Source organism: Micromys minutus (genome assembly GCF_963924665.1).
Source record: "Micromys minutus genome assembly, chromosome: 4".
Lineage (NCBI taxonomy): Eukaryota > Metazoa > Chordata > Mammalia > Rodentia > Muridae > Micromys > Micromys minutus.
Window position 1 is genome coordinate 49,844,940 of NC_137973.1, and position 22,864 is coordinate 49,867,803.

The 22,864-nt window shown below is 41.1% G+C and overlaps 1 protein-coding gene across 3 annotated transcripts in view; it reads right to left on the bottom strand.

Annotated features, from left to right (window-relative positions):
* The window catches only part of AGL (amylo-alpha-1,6-glucosidase and 4-alpha-glucanotransferase), a gene marked incomplete at its 3' end in the record, with an annotated part of 55,370 nt that extends 40,042 nt beyond the window's left edge, over positions 1 to 15,328 (bottom strand). For 2 of the 3 annotated variants that reach the window (XM_080916149.1, XM_080916151.1), the window contains exons 1-4: positions 15,193 to 15,328; positions 14,471 to 14,620; positions 1,325 to 1,535; positions 238 to 404 (exon numbers count right to left, since the gene is read on the bottom strand). In XM_080916149.1, coding sequence (XP_080772275.1) covers positions 238 to 404; positions 1,325 to 1,535; positions 14,471 to 14,552 — 460 coding nt within the window. In that variant the 5' untranslated portion in view covers positions 14,553 to 14,620; positions 15,193 to 15,328. Of the gene's footprint in view, positions 1 to 237; positions 405 to 1,324; positions 1,536 to 14,470; positions 14,621 to 14,701; positions 15,119 to 15,192 lie in introns of those variants that run through there. The other variant, XM_080916150.1, reaches the window with a different exon arrangement.
* Positions 15,329 to 22,864: the final 7,536 nt, after the last annotated feature.

Below are 22,864 nucleotides of genomic sequence, written 5' to 3' on the forward strand. Positions count from 1 at the left end.
ATTTATTACTGACTTTCATATGTCAAATAAAATCTTACAAATGATAATCATTTTATGACCAAGTTCTCCCTTTGTTAACCTGACCCACATAACCTGGCATTTGTGGGCATCATAGATTTTCTTTTTATTAGTACATTAATAAGCAAGATTAAAAGGAGAAAAAAAGCCTTGGAGAGCTGTATCATGAAAACATAGTTTTCAAACCATGAAAAGAAAAAAGAAAGCAAACAACATTACCTGACTCCTTTGCCACCCTTAGTCGGCTTTCCCACTCATCAAAGGGACCTAAACACTTTGCTAAAAATGTCTGGAGGGTAACACAGTCCAAGGGTAACACGTGGTTATCAGGTCCAATGTGTAAAACAGGATCCACAACTATGTAACCTCCGCCACTTTTCTCCTGTCTAAGGAAAAATAAACCAAAACATTTTTAATTAGAGGGGAAAAAAATCGTTAACTTAGTATGAATCTATCTGAAAGGTTAACTGCCCACTTACACTCTCCCCTCCCTTTCATCCAGGGTCTCCTGTAGCCCAGGCTACCTCAAATTTACTATGTTGTCAAGGAAGATCCTGAAGTCCAGATCTTCCTGCCTCTGTATACTAAGGGATTCAGGGATGGAATAGAGGCATGTGTCACCACACATGGCTTAAATGTGCGTATTTTTAAGTACATAGAAGTCATTTTACAAGGTTGCAACAAAACAACATACCAGGTATTCCCTCCCACCCTCCGCCCCTCATGTGTTCGACTCTGTCAGTGCGTGGGTATGTGCACTTGAGAGCCGATGCCTACGGAAGTCAGAGGGCAATGGATCTCCTGGAGCTGGAGGTACAGGAGGTTGTGAGTCATCTGATGCTGAGGCTGGGAACTAAACTTGGGTCCTCAATGAGAGCAGTTCAAGCTCTTAACCACTAAGGAAAATAAATATGCTAATGACTATCAGCAACAACATCATTCAAAAAAAAATAGTATCCTATAAGCCAAAGGCAGGAAAACCATGGAGTTTAACTTGAGTCTGGAATGGGATCTACAGTGACCCCCAAACTGAAGAATCACAGCCTAATCACATCCCCAAAAAGCAGTGTAGTTGGGCACTGGTGGTGCATGTATTTAGTCCCAGCACTCAAGAGGCAGAGGCAGGCAGATCTCCAGGGCTCACAGAGAAACCCTGTCTCAAAAATCAAACAACAACAAAAGAAAAGAAGAAAAGCAAAAAACAAAAAGCAAAAGCAAGCACTATGAATCCTGCAGAAACACTGCTCACACAGTAACACGCACAGTCAGATGACATAAGCCACACAGTAGGTTCACTCTGGCCTACCCTTGAAGGAAGGAGTACTGAAAAGATCCAGACTGCTGCAGATGAAGTTTACAGTATTTATCGGAATCATCTTCTCTCTCTGTTGGGTTTTCCCAATCCAACATCCGGAATTTTTCTCTATTAAATGCTTCTCCAGGAAATGGGTAATTTGTATAAACAGTAACAGCTTTTCCTTGTAAAGTTGGGCCTAATCGGAACTGTAGTTCAAACCCTAAACAAGAAGAACATTTGAATAAATTACTTTAATAAATTTATTGAAGGACTTAACATTTAAACAGAATTCTCAAATATACTTAGGTAATCTGTTGTACCTAATATTACTTTTGGAACTACTTGGAATTTTGATTTAGCTGAATTTTATACTTTAGCAAATGTAATCAGTATTCCAGAGCTGTCTCCTCTGAAGCACCCTCCTTCCCCTCCCCTGCATTCTGACTCCTATTCACACAACTGTGAGCTGTACAGATTTCCCAACGGTTGGCCCTAATCCTTCCGCCAATCCATTCTGAACCCCTACTGTTAACCCTCAACCAACCACCCAGATGGTGCCTGTGCACAACTATTTCACAGACTAAAATGAAGAAAGTGAATCTCCACGAGAGGACGGGATCACATGCAGAACTTGGGAAAGGACAGAGGACACCTTAGCACAGAAAAGCTTAGCAGACTGTGGAGTCTCAAAGAATATTCTGGAAGCTTTGGGGTGCATCTTTTACACCTGCTCAAGCACAGCAGTGTGCCACTAAAAGCCTGACAACCTCCCCTGGGGATGGGAAGCACTAGCTTGTAGTATCTGTTGACTTCCTTACAGAACGACCCCACCATGGTTGATCTAAAGCTACCAAACATATCACTGGGCTCAGAACTGGGAAGGGATGTATGCCGAGGGCTCTGATGAGCCTGCACGTGTGGCAGCCACACACTACTGCATGTATCCACACTTCTCATAATTATTAAGGCTTTGTGGATCTGAAAGTCAAAATATCCCCAGTTTTACCAAAGTTAGGCTATTTCTATGAAAATATATCTGAGACTTCTTTGTGACAACTATTTGGTTATAAGAGGAAAAAACACATATGTTACAGTTAAGATTACAATTTACTCAACAGAAAGTTTAGGTTGGTTTATAGTAGATTTTAAAAAAATTATTTCTTTTATGTTTTGAGTATATAATTACATAATTTAACGTTTCCTTTTCTGATACATCCCTCTTTTCTCTCCTTCAAATCCATGGCCTTTTTTTTTTTTTTCATTTTGTTAAAAATATGTACACACACATACAGACACACACACACACACACACCTAAAAACATAAATACAAACTGCCCAGCCTGTATTTGTTAATTGTACGTCTGTGTTTTGGGTTGATCACTGGGTACTGGATAAATGCTTGGTGTTTTCTCTCCTACTCTCAGCATTTCTTAGTTGCCTGCAGTTCTCTCTGTAAGGCTGAGGCCCCAGGAACTTTTCCCACACTGGCTTGTCTATTGATGTCCCCTTGCTCAGCTCAGACTTGTTTACAGTGATCAGAATGGGAGACTTATGACTATATCCATGTTGATTACATATAAAGGGCATGTAAGTTTTAAACACTGTTTGTGGTGGCACCTGCCTGTAATCCTAGCATTTGGGTGGTAAATGCAGAAGAGTAAAGAGTTCAAGGTCATTCTTAGCTACACGGCCATTTCAAGGTCAACCTGAGCTCTGTAAGACCCATTTAAAAAATAAATAAATAAAAATGTGTATAAAGATTTGTCTCAATTTATGGGGACAAAAACAATTGAAGAAGGTAAGGAAAGGTTCTGAGTAGATTTTTTTAAAGATTTATTTTATTTATGTATGTATATAAGTACACTGTAGCTACCTTCAGACACACCAGAAAAGGGCATCTGGATCCCATTACAGACGGTTGTGAGCCACCATGTGTTTACTGGGAATTGAATTCAGGACCTCTGGAAGAGCAGTCAGTGCTCTTAACCACTGAGTCATCTCTCCAGTCCTGAGTAGAATTCTTAAAGTCTAATGAATTTACTTATTGAGAATAAATATACTATTGGGTGTAGTGGTGCATACTTTGTGGTGCATGAGGTAGGCAGATCTTTTGTGAGTTCAAGGCCAGCCTGGTCTACAGAGTGAGTTCCAGGACAGCCATGGCTACATAGAGACACCCTGCCTCAAAGAAAATTAAAAAGAAAGAAAAGGAAAAGAAACAAATAAAAGGAGAATAAATATACTAATAGTTATAATGCTTATGAAACATGCAACAAAATTAATAAAAACCATACAATGAAGACCTACCCTGTAATAATGAACATATCAGCTGATTTCTATGATTTACATTCTTTTAAATTTTTTATATATTTATCACATATCATGAACTCTACCCACCTAAGCTGAAGAACTTAGCTGGTGAACCTGTAAGTCTGTGTGTGTACATGTCCCATGGCATGGGAACAGGAGTTAGTTCTCTCCTTCCACCATGTGAATCATGGACTGAATTCAGGTCATCGAGCTTGGCAGGAGGTGCCTTTTCCAGGACCATCTCACCCACCTTGAGCTTAAGTACTAGAGAGATGGTCACCATAAGCAATGAACAGAGCAAATAAATAAGAAAAACAGATATGCGGAGACAGGAGTATCTCTATGGTTTGCTGACCAGCTAGTCTACCCAAATAGTTAAGTTCCTGGTTCAGTAAGATACGTTATATCAAAAGGTATAGAAAGATTGCCTCTACATTTACACATGCATGCATACCCACATACATGTGAAAACATGCATACACATACACACACCCACATATATGTGAAAACATGCATACACACACACACACACACACACACACACACACTCACAACCATTCTGGCAGGAGGGATATAACTCAGCTTGTAAAGTGCTTGCCATGCATGTGTGAGGACCCAAGCTTGATCCCTAGAATCCATACAAAAAGCTGGGCTTAGGTGTGCCCGCTCTGTAATCCCAACACTGGGGCAAAGGAGACAGAGGGCACCTCGGCACCACCCTAGCCTTATTGGCAGTCCCAGTCCCAGTGAGGAACCTGTCTCTAAAACAGAAGACAGTCATCCTGAGGAACAATACTCAGGATTAATCTTGGTTTTCCCGCGAACATAAACAACCTCACATATGTGTGCATTTGCACACGTGTGGACAAACATATACCCACATATACATTAAATATCATTCTGAAGAAAAGTAGTGCATGTTCATGTGGGCTACAATTTCACTGTCCTCATTTCTATTTTATCTGCTGTTCTGGATCAGTGACCTTTGATGCTAATTTGTTTTGTGTATCATGGACTGCACCCACTCAAGTTGGAGAACATAGCAGCCAAACCTATTGCTTTGACTGCTCCTACAGCTAACCCCCCCAGGCCACTTCATTTTTACATTTTACATGTTACACTGAGGCATGACAGTGTTGATATTAGGATGATCAATAAATAACCTTAACTGTCCAAGAGAAAGGCAGAGCTGCCTCTCACTTTAAATCTTAGTGTAGAAGGTGAATTAAAGACGGACGTATGCTGAAGACCAGCATGTGGCTAGTGAGCCATACGTAGGCGTGCTTTGCCTGTGGTTGCATGCTGGCATGACTTAGTGGTCTGCATGAACAACAGACACAGCCAAAACATTTCCTTCAGCAAAAGCCTATTTTAGAGCAAGGCCTTAGGTGGCTTCTACTCTGACTGGGGAGGGACGAGAGGAAGCTACAGAGGGCAGAAGAAACTGGCTCATCCGTCTTAAGAAAAGGAGTCACCTCTCCACTATAAAAATTCCAAATTGAAACAGCAAAGCCAACATAGAAGCTGCAGATCTGGCTCAGGTAACTTCTAAGAGTGGTCACTAAACAAGGGACTTTCAATATAGCTGGGAGTCTTACATTAGAGCAAGATGCCACGCAGGACTTCCATAGCTTCAGACAAGCACTGCCTAGCTCCAGAGCTTCGGAGGACGGGCTGAGTCCCTCAGTAGTGGGAGTGCAGCTAGTGCCTCTCTACAGGTGAGTCTACAGGACTGCATGAAATCTACTTTGCCTTTGATCTATAAATAGAACAGGTCCTGGATGAGAGCTTACAGTAAGGTTTTCAGAGTGCTTTAGTCCATTCTTGATATCTAAGTTCAGAAAAAAAGAGTCCTTTAAAACTATTACAGTTTACTGACAAGTCAATCACACAAGAGGATGAGAAGAAACATAAAATTGGATTAATGTCATGAGTGTTAATATATCTTGATGTGACATCTGTAGCCTGGAGATGAAGGAGTAAAACTGAATGTCATATATTTACTATTTAAGGAATACAGTTTGTAAGGTTACAGTGCCACCAATAGTGACGTGTCGGAAGACTCCAGATGCCATTAACAATGAGCCATGTTATTATACTAACAATAACAATAACCTGAACTGGAAAAAGTTGAGTTCAGTCCTCACAGACAGCTGTGACAGTGTGAGGACTTTGGTGGGAATTAGACACAGAGCAATGGTGTCTGAGGATATGCTGATTGTTACAGTTTTTGGATAAACATTTAGTGAATAAAGTCTTTAAATTGTATTTGTTTGTTTGCTTGAGCAATTCTTACTCTGTAGTCCTGGCTGGCCTAAAAGTCCCTGTACTGATCAGGCCAGGATCCAGTGGGCGGGGAAGTGGGCGGGGTTCTCCTGCTTCTTAAGCCCCAGTGCTGCCAGTGCAGGGTTTGCCACAAAAACAAAGGGTTTAGATAATCTGTAAATCAGCTGGTAAAAGCACACGGTTTGAGAAGACTGATGCCCATTTTAAAGGAAATTCTTCTCCAGATAACCTGCTATGAATTAGCATCTTTTGAAATCCTTCTGGGAAAAAGAGTATGGCTAAAACAGAGTAAAAAGACAAATGGAAAATACAAATTATAAAATTGTCACAAATAGGTCACAAAATTGTTCTGACACTTTTTATATACTCTTATCCTTTCATGCTTGAGAAAATAACTAAGATTAAGGACGTATTAATAATGACAGATTTGAAAATAACTGCAGAGAGGATTAAAACATGGCTGGTGTGTAGCACACACAGCGCACACCTTGATTCCTAGAACTCAGGAGGCTCAGGCAACTAGGTCGCAATCTGTGTGAGCCTATGGAGTTCGGGAGAATGATCGCTGGAAAGGCAAGGCCAGTCTACTCAATGTAGCAGGTTCCAGGCCAGCCAGGGCTAGGAACTATCATCAGGGGAAAAAAATCTCATAGCAAGGCCCATTTCAATCAATAAATGCAGTAAAAAAAAAAAATCGTGATGTTCAGGATTATAAATTTCTACATTTTTCTAAGAATAATTAAATTTATCACCAGGAAAAATAGTAACATTTGGAACACGCACAAATATCAGAGGTACTGCTGATATTTAAACAACTTGTCTCTTAAGTTTATACAAATATTGCTTTAGTAATTACACAATAATTCAGAGAAACTATAGGACAAAGGTTAAAACTCACCTAGACTCTCTCAGACAGTATTTGGAGCAATGGGGTACCTCTCTCAAGTACCCTCTTCAAATACAAATATTTATATGTGGCATGCATGTACACTGTTCTTATTTACTGTGTAAATTATGTAACACCAAAACAAATGCAAAATGGCTGGACACACTTTCAATTCCCAATATCAACACACAACCCCTTACTCCATTCTAGGGATTCCAACACCCTTTTTGGCCTCAATGGGCACCAGGCACACACAAAGTACACACATACACATGCAGACAAAATACTCAAATATAAAGCAGACACTATCAAGAAAATAATATGGCTTTTCAAAAGTTCATTATTTTTTAAAGATTTATTTTTAATTAGTTTACAATTTTAAAGTTATATTTTTCATTTATTTATGTGTATTTCCCCTGCATGCAAGAATACATGTGTGTGTGTGTGTGTGTGTGTGTGTTTGTGAATTACATACACTTTTGGTGCTCTCAGAGGTCAGAAGAAGGCATCAGATCCCTTGGAACTAGAATTACGGATGGCTGTGTATGATCCTGTATATGCTAGGAATTAAACCTGGGACTTCTAAAGAGGAGCAAGTGTTCTAAACCTCTGAGACACTTCTCCAGACTCTAATTATTTGTAATCTATGTGTATGTGTGTGTGGCTATATGCACGTATGAACACTGATGTCCTCAGAAGCCAGCTCTCCCAAGGTTACAGGCACTTACAGCCACCTACCATGGGTGCTGAGAACCAAAGTCGCCTGTACAAGCAGGAAGTGTGAGCCACCTCAGCCTCTCTCCAGCCCTGCAAGAGCAATTTGAACCTTAATACACACACACACACACACACACACACACACACACACACACGAGGGCGGGAGGGGGGGAGATATCCAAACACAGATTTTAAAAAAGGAGTTCTTGGAGGTTATGCATATTAAACCATAACCTCAATTGTGTAGACTTTTGCTAAAGTCTTGTTAGAAAATATCTATCTTTCCTGACACCTAGTAATTATTTTTACAAGCTAATCTATATTTACACTTGGAAAACCAAGTGACATCTTTATTTACAAGAGTTGAAATAGATTAGAAAATTGCTAAAGGTGGCAGGTATTCACTTATATAGATAAAACCATGTAATAACAAAAGCATTTCTAGAGTAAATATTCAGAACATTTTGCAATAATAAGGGAAACTGTACCTGGCTCAACACATTTCTACAAATAAAGTTTTTTTTAAAAAAAGATTATTCATTCATTCATTCATTTATTATATGTAAGATCACTGTAGCTGTCTTCAGACACACCAGAAGAGGGCATCAGATCTCATTACAGATGGGTGTGAGCCATCATATGGTTACTGGGATTTGAACTCAGGACCTCTGGAAGAGCAATAGGTGCTTTTAACCACTGAGCCATCTCTCCAGCCCCTACAAATAAAGTTTTATTGGAACACAAGCACACAACTCGTTTAAGTCTTGTCTATGCTGTTTTGTGCTCCAGGGGCAGGGCTGACTAGCTACAGCAGAGAGCAGACAGCTGACAAGCTCTCAAGGGCTCACGCTTGGACAGCACAGGAAAAAACTGCCAACTCTGCTCCACACTTCAGTTTCATCAAAAAAAAAAAAAAAAAAGAAAGAAAAAAGAAAAAAGCAATTAGCTCTTATTTCCATTTACCTCAACAGGTCAAATAAAGTTTTGGGGTTTCTTTCTAGTGAGATTTTCTAAGTTTCACATGATAAAAGGCTGATAAAACTTTAAAAAGGACAAATTTGAAAGTGTTCTAGCTCATCTTTAAGTCAAGTCAGTCTCTCTGTGTGTTGTGCCCCAAACCCCCACCCCCACCATTCTTCCCTGACTTCTTGTTTTCCATCTGTGTCTTACTCTGTCTTCTAAGTGCTGGGACTAAAGTCGTGCGCTTTCATGCTTGGCTAGGTTTGACAATTTCTACGGAGTAAAAGAGATGTTCATAGTTAATTTTCCTCTCGTTTTAAATTTTTTGAGAGATTCTATTTTGTAAATTTTAGTTTAATGTACTTGTTTTGTGGGGTTAAGGATGGCATCTAGGGACTCGTGCATGCTACATAAACACTCTACGATGAAGCTACAACCAAAATCTACATGATATAAAACACCATGACTAACGAACCTAGGTCAAGTACAGGTGCAATTCAAGGAAAAATGCAACGAACAAGGAGGCCGGCCTGTGAGCCTCCATCAGACTACAACCTCTGCCTTTTGGTTTTTCATTCATCTGACTGAGCATCAATGTCCATTTATATGTTACCAAACTGAATTATTTATCAAAGAAAAGATGCTATCTTTTATTTCTCTATCCCAGTAGGGGATTAGTAACTATCCCCAAAGCTCAAAGCCACTCTAAACTGCTAAGTCAAATCACTGAAACTGAGCAGGTTTCCTACAGTACATGAAATACCTCTGCTAAAATTAGCTTGGGTCACAACAGTACGCAGTGGCTATCTGGTTAATGTTAGCACTAACAACACTTTACTTGGACAGACAGAGCCATCTTGTACACAGCTAGCTAGGAAGACTAGGGATTCAATTACTACTGTAAACAAAAATTCCCCATTAGGCAGCAGACCGATGGTTTCAGAAGAAACCTCAGGCAGCTGGAGAGATGACTCAGCAGGTAAAAGTGCTCCTGGCTCTCCAGAAGACCTGGGTTCCGTTTCCTGCACCCATAGCAAAGCAGCTCACAACTGCATCTCACTCCAGTTTAAGGGATTCAGTACCCTCTGGCCCTTGAGGGCACCTGAATACACACACACACATACACACGTATATAAAATATATGTATATGTATGTATGTATGTATATACGTATGTATTTATGTATGGTGCACATAAACTCATGCCAGCCAGCAAACAAACACATAAAATAAAAATAAATCTTTTTAAAAAAGAAAACCTTTGTAAATGAACATTTTAATTAATTTTTGTTGATGTTGGTGGTGGGATTTTTTTGTTATTTATTTATTTATTCATTTATTTTCAAGACAGGGTTTCTCTGTATGGCCCTGGCTGTCCTAGAATTTACTCTGTAGCCCAGGCTGGCCTCAAACTCACAGATCCACCACCCTCTGCTTCCTGAGTGTTAGGATTAAAGGTGTATGCCACCAAGCCTAGCTGAACATTTTATTTAAAATAACATTTTATTTAAAATTTAAAACAAAACAAAAACAACAACAAAAAAAAAAAAAATAAAAACCAGTAACAACTGGGCTGGAAGGTTGGCTCTATAAGAATGCTTGGCATCTGAGCTTAACAATCCTGAGTTCCTTGGATGAAATTGAATTCCTCTGTGGATGAGAACCCATTCCCGAAAGCTGTCTTCTGCCTTCCATGCATTCTCAGTGGTGTGAGCGTGCCTGCAGTCACACACATCCCTCTCTCTCTCTCTCTCTCTCTCACACACACACACACACACCACATGCTACATACACACGACATAGTAATAATGATAAATATAGTAAAAATTATAAATCAACCTATACAAAAGACAGAAGAATCAACTTCAGGTTTGAAGAATGCTAAATTTGTTCATTTTCTGATACACAACGAGACAAGGAAAACAGAAAAGGCTATAATCTTATTAGAACAGATAATTACTTGGACTGTTACTTGAGTCTGAGAAATCTATAGAGATGTCAGTGTTGAAAATTATAATTGATTCTTACAGTGGAAAAAAATAAAAGCAGAGAAGGGTTTGAATCAAATATAAAAAATCCCAAATCAGTGTTTTTTTTCCTAATTTACATTTAACTGTCACCACGCTTTATGAGTTTAAAGTTTTCCTATTGTCTCCCTTTTCAATCATTACTGTTCAGGTTTTATCTTTAAGCTGGCATGACTGCTTAGACGGTTTTCTTTACTTTCCCGTGTGTAAAGTAGGTGCAGGTGTGCACAGCCTTGATGTTGCTGGTCTTCCGTCATTCTTCTCTGCCTTATTTAAGAGTAAAAAAAATTATTTATTTTTATTTTATGTGTATGTATGAGTGTCCACATGTACGTATGTGTCCCGTGTGTGCGTGGCGCCCACAAAAGCCAGCAGAGAGTGTCAGACACCCTGGAACTGGAGTTCCAGGAGGTTGTGAGCGGCCATGTGGGCGCAAGAGCAGCAAGTGCTCTCAGCTGAGATCTCTCCCCAATCATCCTTATTTATTTATTTTTGAGACGCTTCTCTCATTGAATATGAAGCTCACTGACTGGTCAGACTAGACGGCCAGCAAGCCTCCTACATCTACCTGTCTCTGTACCCTCCAGTGCTAGGATTACAGACAGGGACAGCTTTTATGGAGTGCTTGTCCAACAGGCGTTTTACCATCGAGCCATCTGCCTGGCCCAGTCAGAATTTTTAAGGTGGAGAGGGAACAGGGTTTCACTGTGTAGCTCTGGCTGGCCTGGGACTCCATGTACACCACCAGGCTGGTTCAGAACTCACAGACATACACTTGCCTCTGCCTGAGTGCTGGGATTAAAGGCATGTAAATAGGACAGAATTTTTTAAGGGTCTTCTCAATTATTTCTTGTCCCAATGTTCCCTCTATTCAACATTTCTTTCACATCATAAATTACCTTCTAAAAGAACAGTTCTCAATCTGTGTGTTCCAAACCCTTTTGGGGTCATATATCCTGCATATTCAATATATATATTATGATTCATAATGTAACAGTAGCAAAATTACAGTTAAAAGGTAGCAACAAATTAATTTCATGGTTAGGAGTCATCACAACATGACGAACTGTATTAAAGGGTCACAGGATTAGGAAGGCTGAAAACCACTGATCTAAAATAATATGATCAGAATTTATTACAAAAAAAAAAAGGATGGGTTTACTGAATTTACTTAGTGGTACAGACTGAACCACATAATTATTTGGGGTTTTGTTTTGTGTGGGTTTTTTGTTTCCTCAAGACTCGGTCTCTCTGTATAGCTTGTCCTGGAACCTGTTCTGTTGACCGGGCCATCTTTGAACTCAAAGATCTGCTTGCCCGTCTCCTGAGTGATGAAATTAAACCTGTGTGCCACCACTGTCCAGCTGATATTATTCGTAAACAACTCTTCAGTTTGCCTCTTCAAGCAACTTAGATGAATTTCCAGTTTGGATTAGTTTTTGCTGGGGTTTTGGAATTAGTCAGGGGGCTGGAGAGATGACTCAGCAGTTAAGAACACTGACTGCTCTTCCAGAGGTCATGGACCACATGGTGGCTCACAACCATCTGTAATGGGATCTGATGCCCTCTTCTGGTGTGTCTGAAGACAGCTACAGTGTACTCATATACATAAAATAAGCAAATAATTTTAAAAAAGAATTAGTCAGTGGAAATGTATTAAGTGTTGCACATAGAAGTCTGTACGACTGTCTGTCCTCACAAACCTCACTGAACTCCTAACAAGCTTTGGAGGAGGCTTTATTGTTCAGCACTTAATTGTTCTGTGTTCATTGTGAAACTTGAGACCAAACCAAGGAGACAGTGAAAAACTACAGGAGGCCTTCACTAAGGCACTTTAACTGGATGCTGAATACACAGAATGATGTAAGCACAGCACAGCACAGCACAGCACAGCACAGCACGAGAAAAGACACTGGAGATGGAAGAAGCAGGGCAGAAGGTAGAGCTGTAAAGATTCGGACACCAAAGGCAGGAAACAGGTTCAGTCTTGGCACGAAAAACTGCAGCTCCATTCGGGATGTCCTGTTGCAAGTCAGGCAGAGGTCCCATAAATCAAAAGAGAAAAGACTGAATAAGTAGATGATTTGGATGCTCACATTTGGTTAGATGGAAGAAACAATCAGGGAGAGATATCAGAGAGAAATGATAGAGTTTAAAGAGAGATGACAGTTAAAGAGGTGACATCATTAAGAATGTTTAAGGTTCTAGCCTGTGAAGATAAGAAGACAGAGACATCACTATGAATTGGTAAATGGGGATGAAGAGTATAGCCTAACACAGCTACCCCATAACTGGTCTACAGAATAGAATCAGAACCAAGCTAAGCTCCACAGAGTGGACTGAGAAGCAGAAAGACCAATACATTGTTGCTACTTAGGGCTCTATTGCTACCAAACTAGGCATTACTAAATTACTGTCTTAAAACTAAACTCCACAGGTGAGTGACATGCCTTTCAAGGAAATTAATGCTTACTATTAATGCAATTTGCTCAGCATTAGTTTGTTAGTAGTTGAATGAATGAATGAATGAATGAATAAAGGTTACCTCCCGACCCTTGCCATTATACTTGATTTAAAAGCTTCCAAGGAAAAAGTGACAGACACTTGAGGCCTTTATTTCAAAGAGAGTCTTCAGCAGAGGGGCAAGAGCCCAGACCATGGGAATGCATGGTATCTGATAGTAGATGAACAGAGCAAGAAGGGAACCAGGCAAACGCTGGCAATTAATTGAAATGGGGAAGACAGAGGGCCTAAGAAGAGACACCAAAGTGAGAGGAATACTGAAGACAGCAGAGAAGGACAAACTAGGAAAGTGCAGAGTCAGGAGAGCCAAGTTGGAGCCAGAACTCAGGGATCTAAAACCCCAAGCCAACTTGGAAGACAAGGACTATTCAGCATCAAGGCAACACAGAAGATGGTTTTTCAGAAATCTAACTTGTAAAATATTAAAGAAAAATATTCTTCAAGATGTTTATCAATATCCATTGAATATGTCCCAGGGGACTGATTTTTGTCTTGATGCATAAAAAATTTTCTTCTTGTATTTTATAACTTATATTTGTAAGTTATCAGTGGAATGTTTTCAGTACCGAATGTCAGGCATCCATTAATGTGTCTTATGGTACTGCAAATTGATCTCTAACTTTTACTTACACCTTCTTGTCATACTGGGGTCTGAACCCAAGATTTTGCTCATATTATGCAAGTATTCTATCTCTTAGCTATGTCCCTAGTTCAGTTTTGTTCTTTAAACAATAGCTCAACATCCCTTGTTCAGATTTTTCACTTTTTATTTGGCTCAGTCTTCTACTTGCTTGAGAGGCTTCTGATAGTAAAAGCAAGCTTACTACGTATTTGCTTACTCTACCAATGCTCATCTCAAAAAGAAAAAGAGTGTGCTCTGAAAGCCACCCTACAGATATATGCACAGCTAAATTATATATGACTTCACAAGTTGTAACAATAAATGCTGTTACAAATAGCATGCTCAGTCTTCTAACAGCATATGTGCTTTCTACCACTTCTTTTTCTTCCTGGTGTAGGGACTGAATCCAGACTAGGCACAAGTTCTACCCATGAGGGACTCACTATAACCTGTAGTTTCTCCCTCAGGTGGTAGTCTGCAGCAAAGTGAACTGAACTATCATTGAGCTAACTCGACAGATCTATTCTTAATCAGCATAAACCTTCATTACTCACCACTGATGTGGAACATAGGACCAGTCTGGCACAAATCAAGATCTATGAAATTTCATCTAGCTTAAAGTTGTTTTAGTGTATGGTGTGTGTGTGTGCACATGTATGTTCATGCAGAGGATTAAATCTAGAGCCTTATTTAGGCTAAGTATGCATTCTACCACCGAGATATACCCACCAACACCCAGACCCTAATTCTTAACTTAAAATAATCTAATAGAGTCTTAATGTATTAAAAGATATAAAAAGAGCTAATCAAACAACTTGCGACTGACCTTGCTCAAGTCTGAAGAGGGTCTTCTCTAGCTTCTCCATTTCGTTCAATAGTAAAATTCGAATCTGCTTACTGTGTTCCATTTTGACTCCTAGAGGATTTGAACTCTTTCCGTAGAATTAAAAGGACTCCAAAGTGGAATGAGTTACCCCTATAAAACAAAGTGGAATTATATATTTAAAAAACAAGAAAATATGACCTAAAACTCTCTGGAGTTGACAGCGGCACTTACATGTCCTAGATATGTTTAAAGACAAGAAGAGCAATGAGAAAGAATGAAATCTTGTCAGTTAAGTCCGACAAGGGAGAAGTTTCTTCTCTCTTGGAGCAGAATAAGAAAGCCTGAAGCAAAGATGAGGATTCTTACACTCTGTTCAAATGAGAACAGACAAAAACAAAACAAAACAAAACAAAACAAAACCTAAAACATTCTCAGAGAAAAGCAATGCACCCGCGGAAACCTGGAGTTCAGTGGCATGCATTCCGTTCCTGAGCCAGGGGGCCCTGAAAGCTCCAAATGGCACTGCAGCCTCCAGGCTGCTGAACAAACAGGTGGAAGAGCACTCAGGTCCCAAATTCGGGTCTGAAGCCACCAATAGGGAGGTGATTAGAGAGGGAAGCAGTTGCTGCCCCCGGAATAGCTGCAGCGGCATGCGATGTACAGAGAGGCTATAGATAGAAAGAATGCGCGTGTCCAGAGCCGGACGCATTCCAGGCACTTACAAGTGGGATAGACGTGCGGCGTCGGGAGCAGGAGCCGGTGCAGCAGGAACGCGGGACCGCCCGGGGAGGGCAGGGCGCTGTGAAGGGCACGGGGAGGGGCGCCAGGACCCAGGCCAGGCGACAGCGACAGGCCAGGGCGGCCGAGACTCCGCCCCCCCGCGGTCAGAGGACGTGCAGTCTCCGCTGGGCCCTCGGACTAACACAGGGGGCGTGGCCCTGGCTCCCCGCCCACTTCCGGGAGCCTTCGCTCCCGCTAGCGCAGACCACTGATCTCGCGAGAGGTGGGCTTAGCAAGGGGTTTGAGGGAGTCTAGGTTTTGGGGGTCCTTGTTGTGATGCGTGACCCCTGTTCCTCTCTAGGAAAAGTGAATTAAAGAGCGAAGATGAGCAGGGATAATGCTTAGTTAGGTATGTTCTTTCTGTAAAGAAAATGCAAGTTAGGAAAGACTAAGTTTCTTTAAATTCTCTGCCATGTTTGGCTTTACTGCTAACTTGTGACAAACTGGTTAAGGGATTTCCTTCATCAGATTGGCCTGTGGGCATGCGTATGGGAGCGTTTTCTTGTTTTATGGTTGCTTTAGGAGGAAAATAGGCATGGCCACACCTGGGCAGATGGTCCTAGGTTCTGTAAGTAACAAGCTGAACCTGAGGAGCAAGCCAGTAAGCTGCACTTCTCCATGGTCTCTGCTTGAGGTCCTGCCTCTAGGTCTTTCGTTGAGTTCCTGCTTTGACTTCCTCCAAAAAAGCACTGTAACCAGGAAGTGTAAGTCAGATAAACACTTTCTTCCCCCAACTTGCTTTTGGTCAGGGTTTTTATCACAGCAAATATGCATTTTTGTTTGCTTGATTGGTTGTTGGTGGTGGTGCCACTGATTTAAAGATAAGAAAACAGTCCCCCAAAGATTAAGTAACTTGTTTAAAGCCACTTAACGAACAACGGAGTGTATGTCATTTCAAGTGTATTCCTGGTGATTTCTGTTCAGTAAACCCTTGATCTGAGGTTGACACTATTCCCATGGGTTGGTATCAATAAGGGCTTGGAAGATTGGATGTTTGAGTTTGCTTTCTCACTTATGAAGACATTCTGGTTCTTCTGTGACTGTCATCTCAGAATTTCCCCTTTAGGAAGTCCTCCTATACTAATCTTCCATGGGCAGGTTTGATGTTCCCTTAGGTGTCTCTTCTGGGTTCCTAGGAAATGCGGAGACAAGAGTGTGCCCTCTATGAACTGCCTACAAACTCCTGCTTGACCATAAGATTCCCTAGTTCAAGGCTGCTGGCTAGGCCAATCAACACAGGAAGTCTTTGTATGGGGAAGGGTTGAAGAACTGGTGACCACACTATTGCTGTATGTCGGGTTTTTCCAGTTTTTCTTTTTTTTAATGTAGATTAGCCAAAGTGTTCACGATCTTTGACCTCTCCACAAGCTCTGACTTTCTGATCTGGTACAAATTCATCACACTAGCCTATGGCCGGCTCATTTTACTGCTTCCCAGTGAACAACTGCTTTCAAGGGCTCCAAAACTAGCCTTTCCTGTTGTCCTGCCTCTAGCAAAACTCACATGGTATGCACAATGTCTCGAGTAGATATGAGAGGTGATCTATTTAGCAGTGATCTATTCTTGTAGAAGTGCTTGAGTTTTTCAAGTGTTGTTAAGTCGATTTTAGAGGTTTCATTTTTTAAATAAAGGGAATAGTAAATCAAGGGCAGCCACTTTGTCAAGAGGTGCCTTGTAGAGAGCACTTGTGAGTCACGTGGTATGGTTTTACAATGAGAAGCCATGATGATGTGCTATCTGTGAAGTTCCTGGAATGCCAAAGATTGCGGTCCACAGCCCCGTAGTGCCTCATGCATGCTGATGGATGTTTGGCACATTTGTGGTGTCCTGTGCATGCAGGATCTGTATTTACACAACAGTCTGTCTCATCTTGTAGCTGTCAGGAGAAAATCTTTAAGAACCTTCTAATAGACGATCTCAGTTTCTGTTAATCCTGCAGATGAGCGGAGAAAAAAATACCTACCCAAATCCTGGACAGGTTAATTAAAGCAAACTTTCTTTTTGCACATGAGCGGTCTTCCCCAATCCAGAGTTCAAAAGATCAGCCCTGGATTTGGGGACGATACTGATTTTTATACTCAGGAATGGGGGGAGGGTTCCAAATGGGGGATTTGTCAGGCAAATAGGTGGGGTTTCTCTTAGGTTAATGATGCTGTCAACCAAGCTGGGAGAAAGGTCCTAGGACTTGAGAGATGCAAAGGTTACAGAAAGTTTCTTACTCTGAGAAGAGGGGGAATTAGAGTAAATTTATTCTCAGTGTTTGATCCTAAATCACTGAAATCAGGAAAGACAGAGCCTAAGAACAACATAAAGATTAAATGGTAATAAATATGTTTTTAAAAACTAGAGAGAGGGGGCCAGGGAATGGCTCAGTTGTTATCAGCACTGGTTGTTCTTCCAGAGGCAGGGGCTTTCACTGGGACCCAGCACCCACATGGAGGCACACAACTGTCTGTAACTCCAGTCTCCAGGGATCTGACACTCTCTTGGATTAGTGGGCATCAGGCATGCAACATGATACTCATATAGACATAGAGACAAGCACACACATGAAAAAAAAAGTCTAAAAAACAAAAATCATTTAAACAACTCCCAAGCACTGATACAACAAATTAGCTGAAGAGTCCGTGGGATTCTTGCAAACATCAAGATTTAGTGGTGTGCTTTGGTTTGGTTTTCTCCCCTATGAAAGATCGAGTGTTTCTTAATTTAAAACCAAGCATTTTTACCCTTTCAAACAGTTTTTTAACTTTCTGTTCAAATTGTGGACTCTACTTTTTCCACAACGCTGTCATTTTGGTTTAGAAGAAGGGATCTAGAAGGGGGATGTTAAAGCTGGCCATCGGTTTCCCATGGTAATTTCAGACATATTGCAGTGAAAGTTCAAGGGCAGCGGGTTAAGTAAGATGTCTGACTATTCCCATCTAACACAACAGTCGGCAGTAAAGAGATCAAAGCTAGTGGAACACCTCTGTGATATCCAGAACTCAGACTTCTGCCTCCTTCCTAGTTTCCTCCTGGGCCAGCCTCATCTTAATTGCAATATGTCTTAAGTTTTCTTACCGAAAAGATACCCTTTGTAACAGTGGAATGGAAGACCACCAGGGAATACCTTTTAAAAAGAACACTGAAACTAAACCCACATGCAGTCATCCATGACCTGCTGGGGAAAGCAGCTTCAGATCTGTTAGGCAAAAGAGCTTGTTGAAACTAACCCTAAACTGTTGCCAACTTACTGACCAGGCACAGCCCAGCTAGTGGAGCCATGCTTGCTGCATGCTGACTCCCAAAGGACTGGACAGAGGTGAGCCAGGCTCACCGCTATCCTTCGAAAATACACCAGCCAGAGGACTGACTCTGTCTTGCAAGAAGAGGCGATAAATAGAAAAGAAGAGCTGGGATGATGTTTGGGTCTCTCTGCAAAGCCAAGTTAGGAAAACACATCGTCTTCAAACACTGAGAAAATTCTGTCACCTCATTGAGCCCTGGCTCCTAAACTATTAGAGATCTTCTAAGGTTTGCAAAACTAAACTACACGAAATGTTTTGAAAAATAATATATGGTTGTGTAACTACTTAATGACAGCTACTATTTAAAGAGCAGGAAGGAGGCACCGGACTCAAGTCTTCATGCAGCAAGCACTGTTGCTACTATTTAAAGAGCAGGAAGGAGGTACCGGACTCAAGTCTTCATGCTTGTGCAGCAAGCACTGTTACTATTGGGCCGTTTTTGCAGCCCTGCTATGTCAATTTTATTCTTAAAACTATCTCTAAGTTGGTAAAATGCTTGTACATACAAGGACCACAGTGGTAAATGCTTGTAATTCCAGTGCTAAGGAGACAGAAGTAGGCAGATGCCCGGGGCTTACTGGCCAGCTACCTAAGCCCCATGTCCCAGTGAAAGCCCCTGTCTCAAAACACAAGGTAGAGGCTTCTGGGCTGGTGGCAGGTAGATCTCTGTGAGTGTGAGGCCAGTCTGATTTACATAGTGAACTCCAGGCCGTCCAGGTTCCACAGTGAAGCTGTCTCTAAATAAATAAATAAATAAGTAGTAAATGGAGAAAATAATGTTTGTTTGTTTTTAAAAGATGGGAAGCTCCCAGGGAATGACGCCTGAGGTGATCACTGGTGTCCGTATGTATAATTGTATATTTGTGCATGTGCATGAACATACACAGAAATTCTGATTGCCTTTTCCCCAGCTACAGATCAGAAAAGGGGAACAGTTGGAGCCTTATCTGCGTTCAAGCTAGCTCTCGTCACAGTTAAACGATCTCTTTATCTCTGCCTCTTTGAAGTAATCACTCTTCTCTTTCCATGCTCTCCCACCTTCTCTAGAAAGGTGTCTGACAGAGAAGAGCCACATGTGAACATGACTGTGCTGGTGTTCAGGGCTTACATCATAGGAAGATGCCTGTCTAGCCATGTTTCTGGCTGTGCAGAAGCTACTGATGTCTGCAGCTGATAACTCCCTTATTCTTTCTTGGCTTCAGCATGTGCCTCAGCCTCTCTGAGATCAACCTCCCTGATTTCACTGTAGAGCTCTCTGTGTACTCTCTGTTCATATACGCCTGTGCTAGAATCAGCTCCCTGTTGCCATGGTTGATGTGTGTGTGTGTGTGTGTGTGTGTGAGAGAGAGAGAGAGAGAGAGAGAGAGAGAGAGAGAGAGAGAGAGAGAGAGAGAGAGAGAGAGAAGACCCAGCCTAAGCATGCCCCCATCACTCTCTGGGGTTGGGTCCTGGGCTGAATTTTAAAAAAAAAAAAAGTGCATTCGGGAGCTGGAAGGTGGCTCAGTGGTTAAGAGCAATGGCTGTTCTTGCAGAGGATCCAGGTTCAATTCCCAGCACTGATGTGGATACTCATGAATGTCTGTAACCCCACTCCTGGGGTTTCCCATACCCTCTTCTGGCTTCCCTGGGCACCAGACATTCACACGAACAAAGTAACAAAAGTGCATTCATTTATTTTCTTTCTGCTATGGATGTGATTCACTGATTCAAGTTCCTGTAGCCTTGATTTCCCAGTTTTGATCAACCGTAATTGTTCTCTAAAATAAGCCCTTTTCCCACCAAAGATATTTTTGTTAGGCTATTTTTTTTCACCTGGCATCAGGAAAGGACTAAGACATTGCTTCCTAAATTGTGGGCTGCAGATGAAAACCTGGTCCTGCCTGTGACTGATCTCTGATTTATCTTCTTAACTATCTGAAGACCCTTCCTTCGGACCCACCACCTCCATCAGTTTGTTCTGCCAACATTGCGCTAAGTTTGCAATACACAGCAGAACAAAAGGAACCAATCCTCTACTCAATAAACAAGTTTCCCTTTATGGTGAGCACAGTGTTAACCATAAGCATTTACTACATGTTCGAAAGTAGCACCTTTCTAAATTATTTTGGTTAGTTTTAAATAATTTTTTTTCTCAGAAATGACTTAGAGATCAATTAATGACTAATTGTGTGGCTTTTCCCCTCCCCGCCCCAAAAAAGTGGCAGAATTGTACATCAGGTTTCCAGACTTAGGCGTCTGTCTCTTAGGCAGAGTGAGCTTGAAAGAACAAAGTATCTTTTCTCGTGGATCTACTTACCCATAATAGAGGCTACTGTGTAGCAAGCCCCCAACCTCTTGGGAATGAATCAGACAGCAGCAGTACTTACTTTGGCCCTTCCTCCCCTCTCTTATCCCAAGAGAGTCACACATCAAACTCAGTATGTTTCATACATACTTACTGGGAAATATAAATATGAAGTTGAATTCTATGAATAATGCAAAAGGAAGCAGTTACATCATTTGTCTTCAGACTATTGAAAGATTTAGAATTGATGGTAAGAGAGGACTGTACTTTTCCTTTTCACCATGGTATTATCGCTCACTTGCTCTCTTCAAAGCAATATAGACTGCTGAATCATTCAAATCTTAACAGTCATGCTGATAAACTACGAGCAGATGGGAAAACAGAAGATAAAGCCAGAACTGGAACTAAAGTTGTTTAACTTCTCAACATAGGCATTTGTTTTATGTAGATTGCCATGTACTATATGATACAAAGTAAAATTAGATGATGTATAATCTATTACTGGTGCACCTGCTACACGTTTGGTGGTCAGAACAGACTAACTCATGGTTAGTTCACTGCCATTCAAGTAAACTCAGAAAAGGTCAGCAGTGTAACCACAAAGGCCAATCTATTTTAACTGCCAGGGGTTTATAAAAAGCCCTCTTCTCACTTTCCTGGGCCTGTGAGAGTCACTTTCCTGCTTACACAGTAGCTAAGGGTTGGGGCATCAGAGTAAAAAAAAAATGAGCAGAACATCAAGTTAGGCTAATCAGCATGTGGAAAAGTTTATTTCATAAGCATAGGTTGCATGTCCTGTCCAGACGTATTATTGCTCGTTGATTACATTTTAGAAAATACTAATACTTTTTAAAATGTTTTATTGGGAGGATTGTGGAGTTCCAAACAATGAAGTTATGTTCCTTTGCTTCTTTAAAGTATGAGGTTCTAAGTTGGTGATAATGGACATTGTGAAAAAAGAGTGTTTGAAATATACATTACATGCTGAACCAGTGTAAAATGTAGACTTAGTTTTGTTGATCATGCCACATTCAGTTATAATATTCCCTAGGACCCATATTGATCTATCTCTCCTTTTCCAAGCCTATTAGTTCTTTGACACTGTAAAGATAAAATTTCAATAAAGGCTATAACCATGGCTCTTGGTTGCCCACCCTGTTGCTGAAAACATCACAAACTTTGATTATGGGCACAGAAAAGTCACTCTTGAACGCTCCCTGCTGGCTATAGCTTTCTTAGTGTGCAGGCCGCTGGGGGAGAAAAGTGCTGAGTCAATGGTCTGACTCAGCACTGAATCCTGTATGCTGCAATACCAAGCTGCTAGGCAAGATGAGTGCATCAGTGCAATAATGGAAAGACGGTTAATGGGGTCACCATATGCTCCTGCAATTGGCTATGAGGCACCCCCCCACACACACAGGCTACTTTTATGTCTGGTACTGTAAACTGATCAAAAGCCCTGGCTCGGGAAGTCAGTTCCTAGGGGAGAGCCTACTGAGGTTGTTTTTCTAAATGGTCATGTTGAGAAATGGCATTCTAAAATTTGTGTTTATATCCATAGATATGCTCTGCTCCTAGACTTGGTTTAGAGAACTTTCTTTTTCCAGTGTGAGGTGGTTAAAGCAAAGACACATTCCTGTTGAAAGAGCTCAGGATAACTGGCTGAGAGTGCTCAGAAGTAGACAGCACATCTGTATCAGCTTCCCCTCAAAAGCTCTGAGGGAATGAGGAGACAGAAAGAATGTAAGAGCCAGAGGAAGGGGAGGAGTCCATTGTGTCCTCTGGATATGATGTGTTCTTGCCCATGTAAATTCATAGCAGCCATGGTTACTATATGAAACCTGCATAAGATTAAATCAGTTAAAAATCCTAGGGCTGGAGAGATGGCTCAGTGGTTAAGAGCACTGACTGGTCTTCCAGAGGTCTTGAGTTCAAATCTCAGCAACCACATGGTGATTCAGAACCATCTGTAATGAGATCTGATACCCTCTTCTGGTGTGTCTGAAGACAGTGACAGTGTACTTATATATAATAAATAAA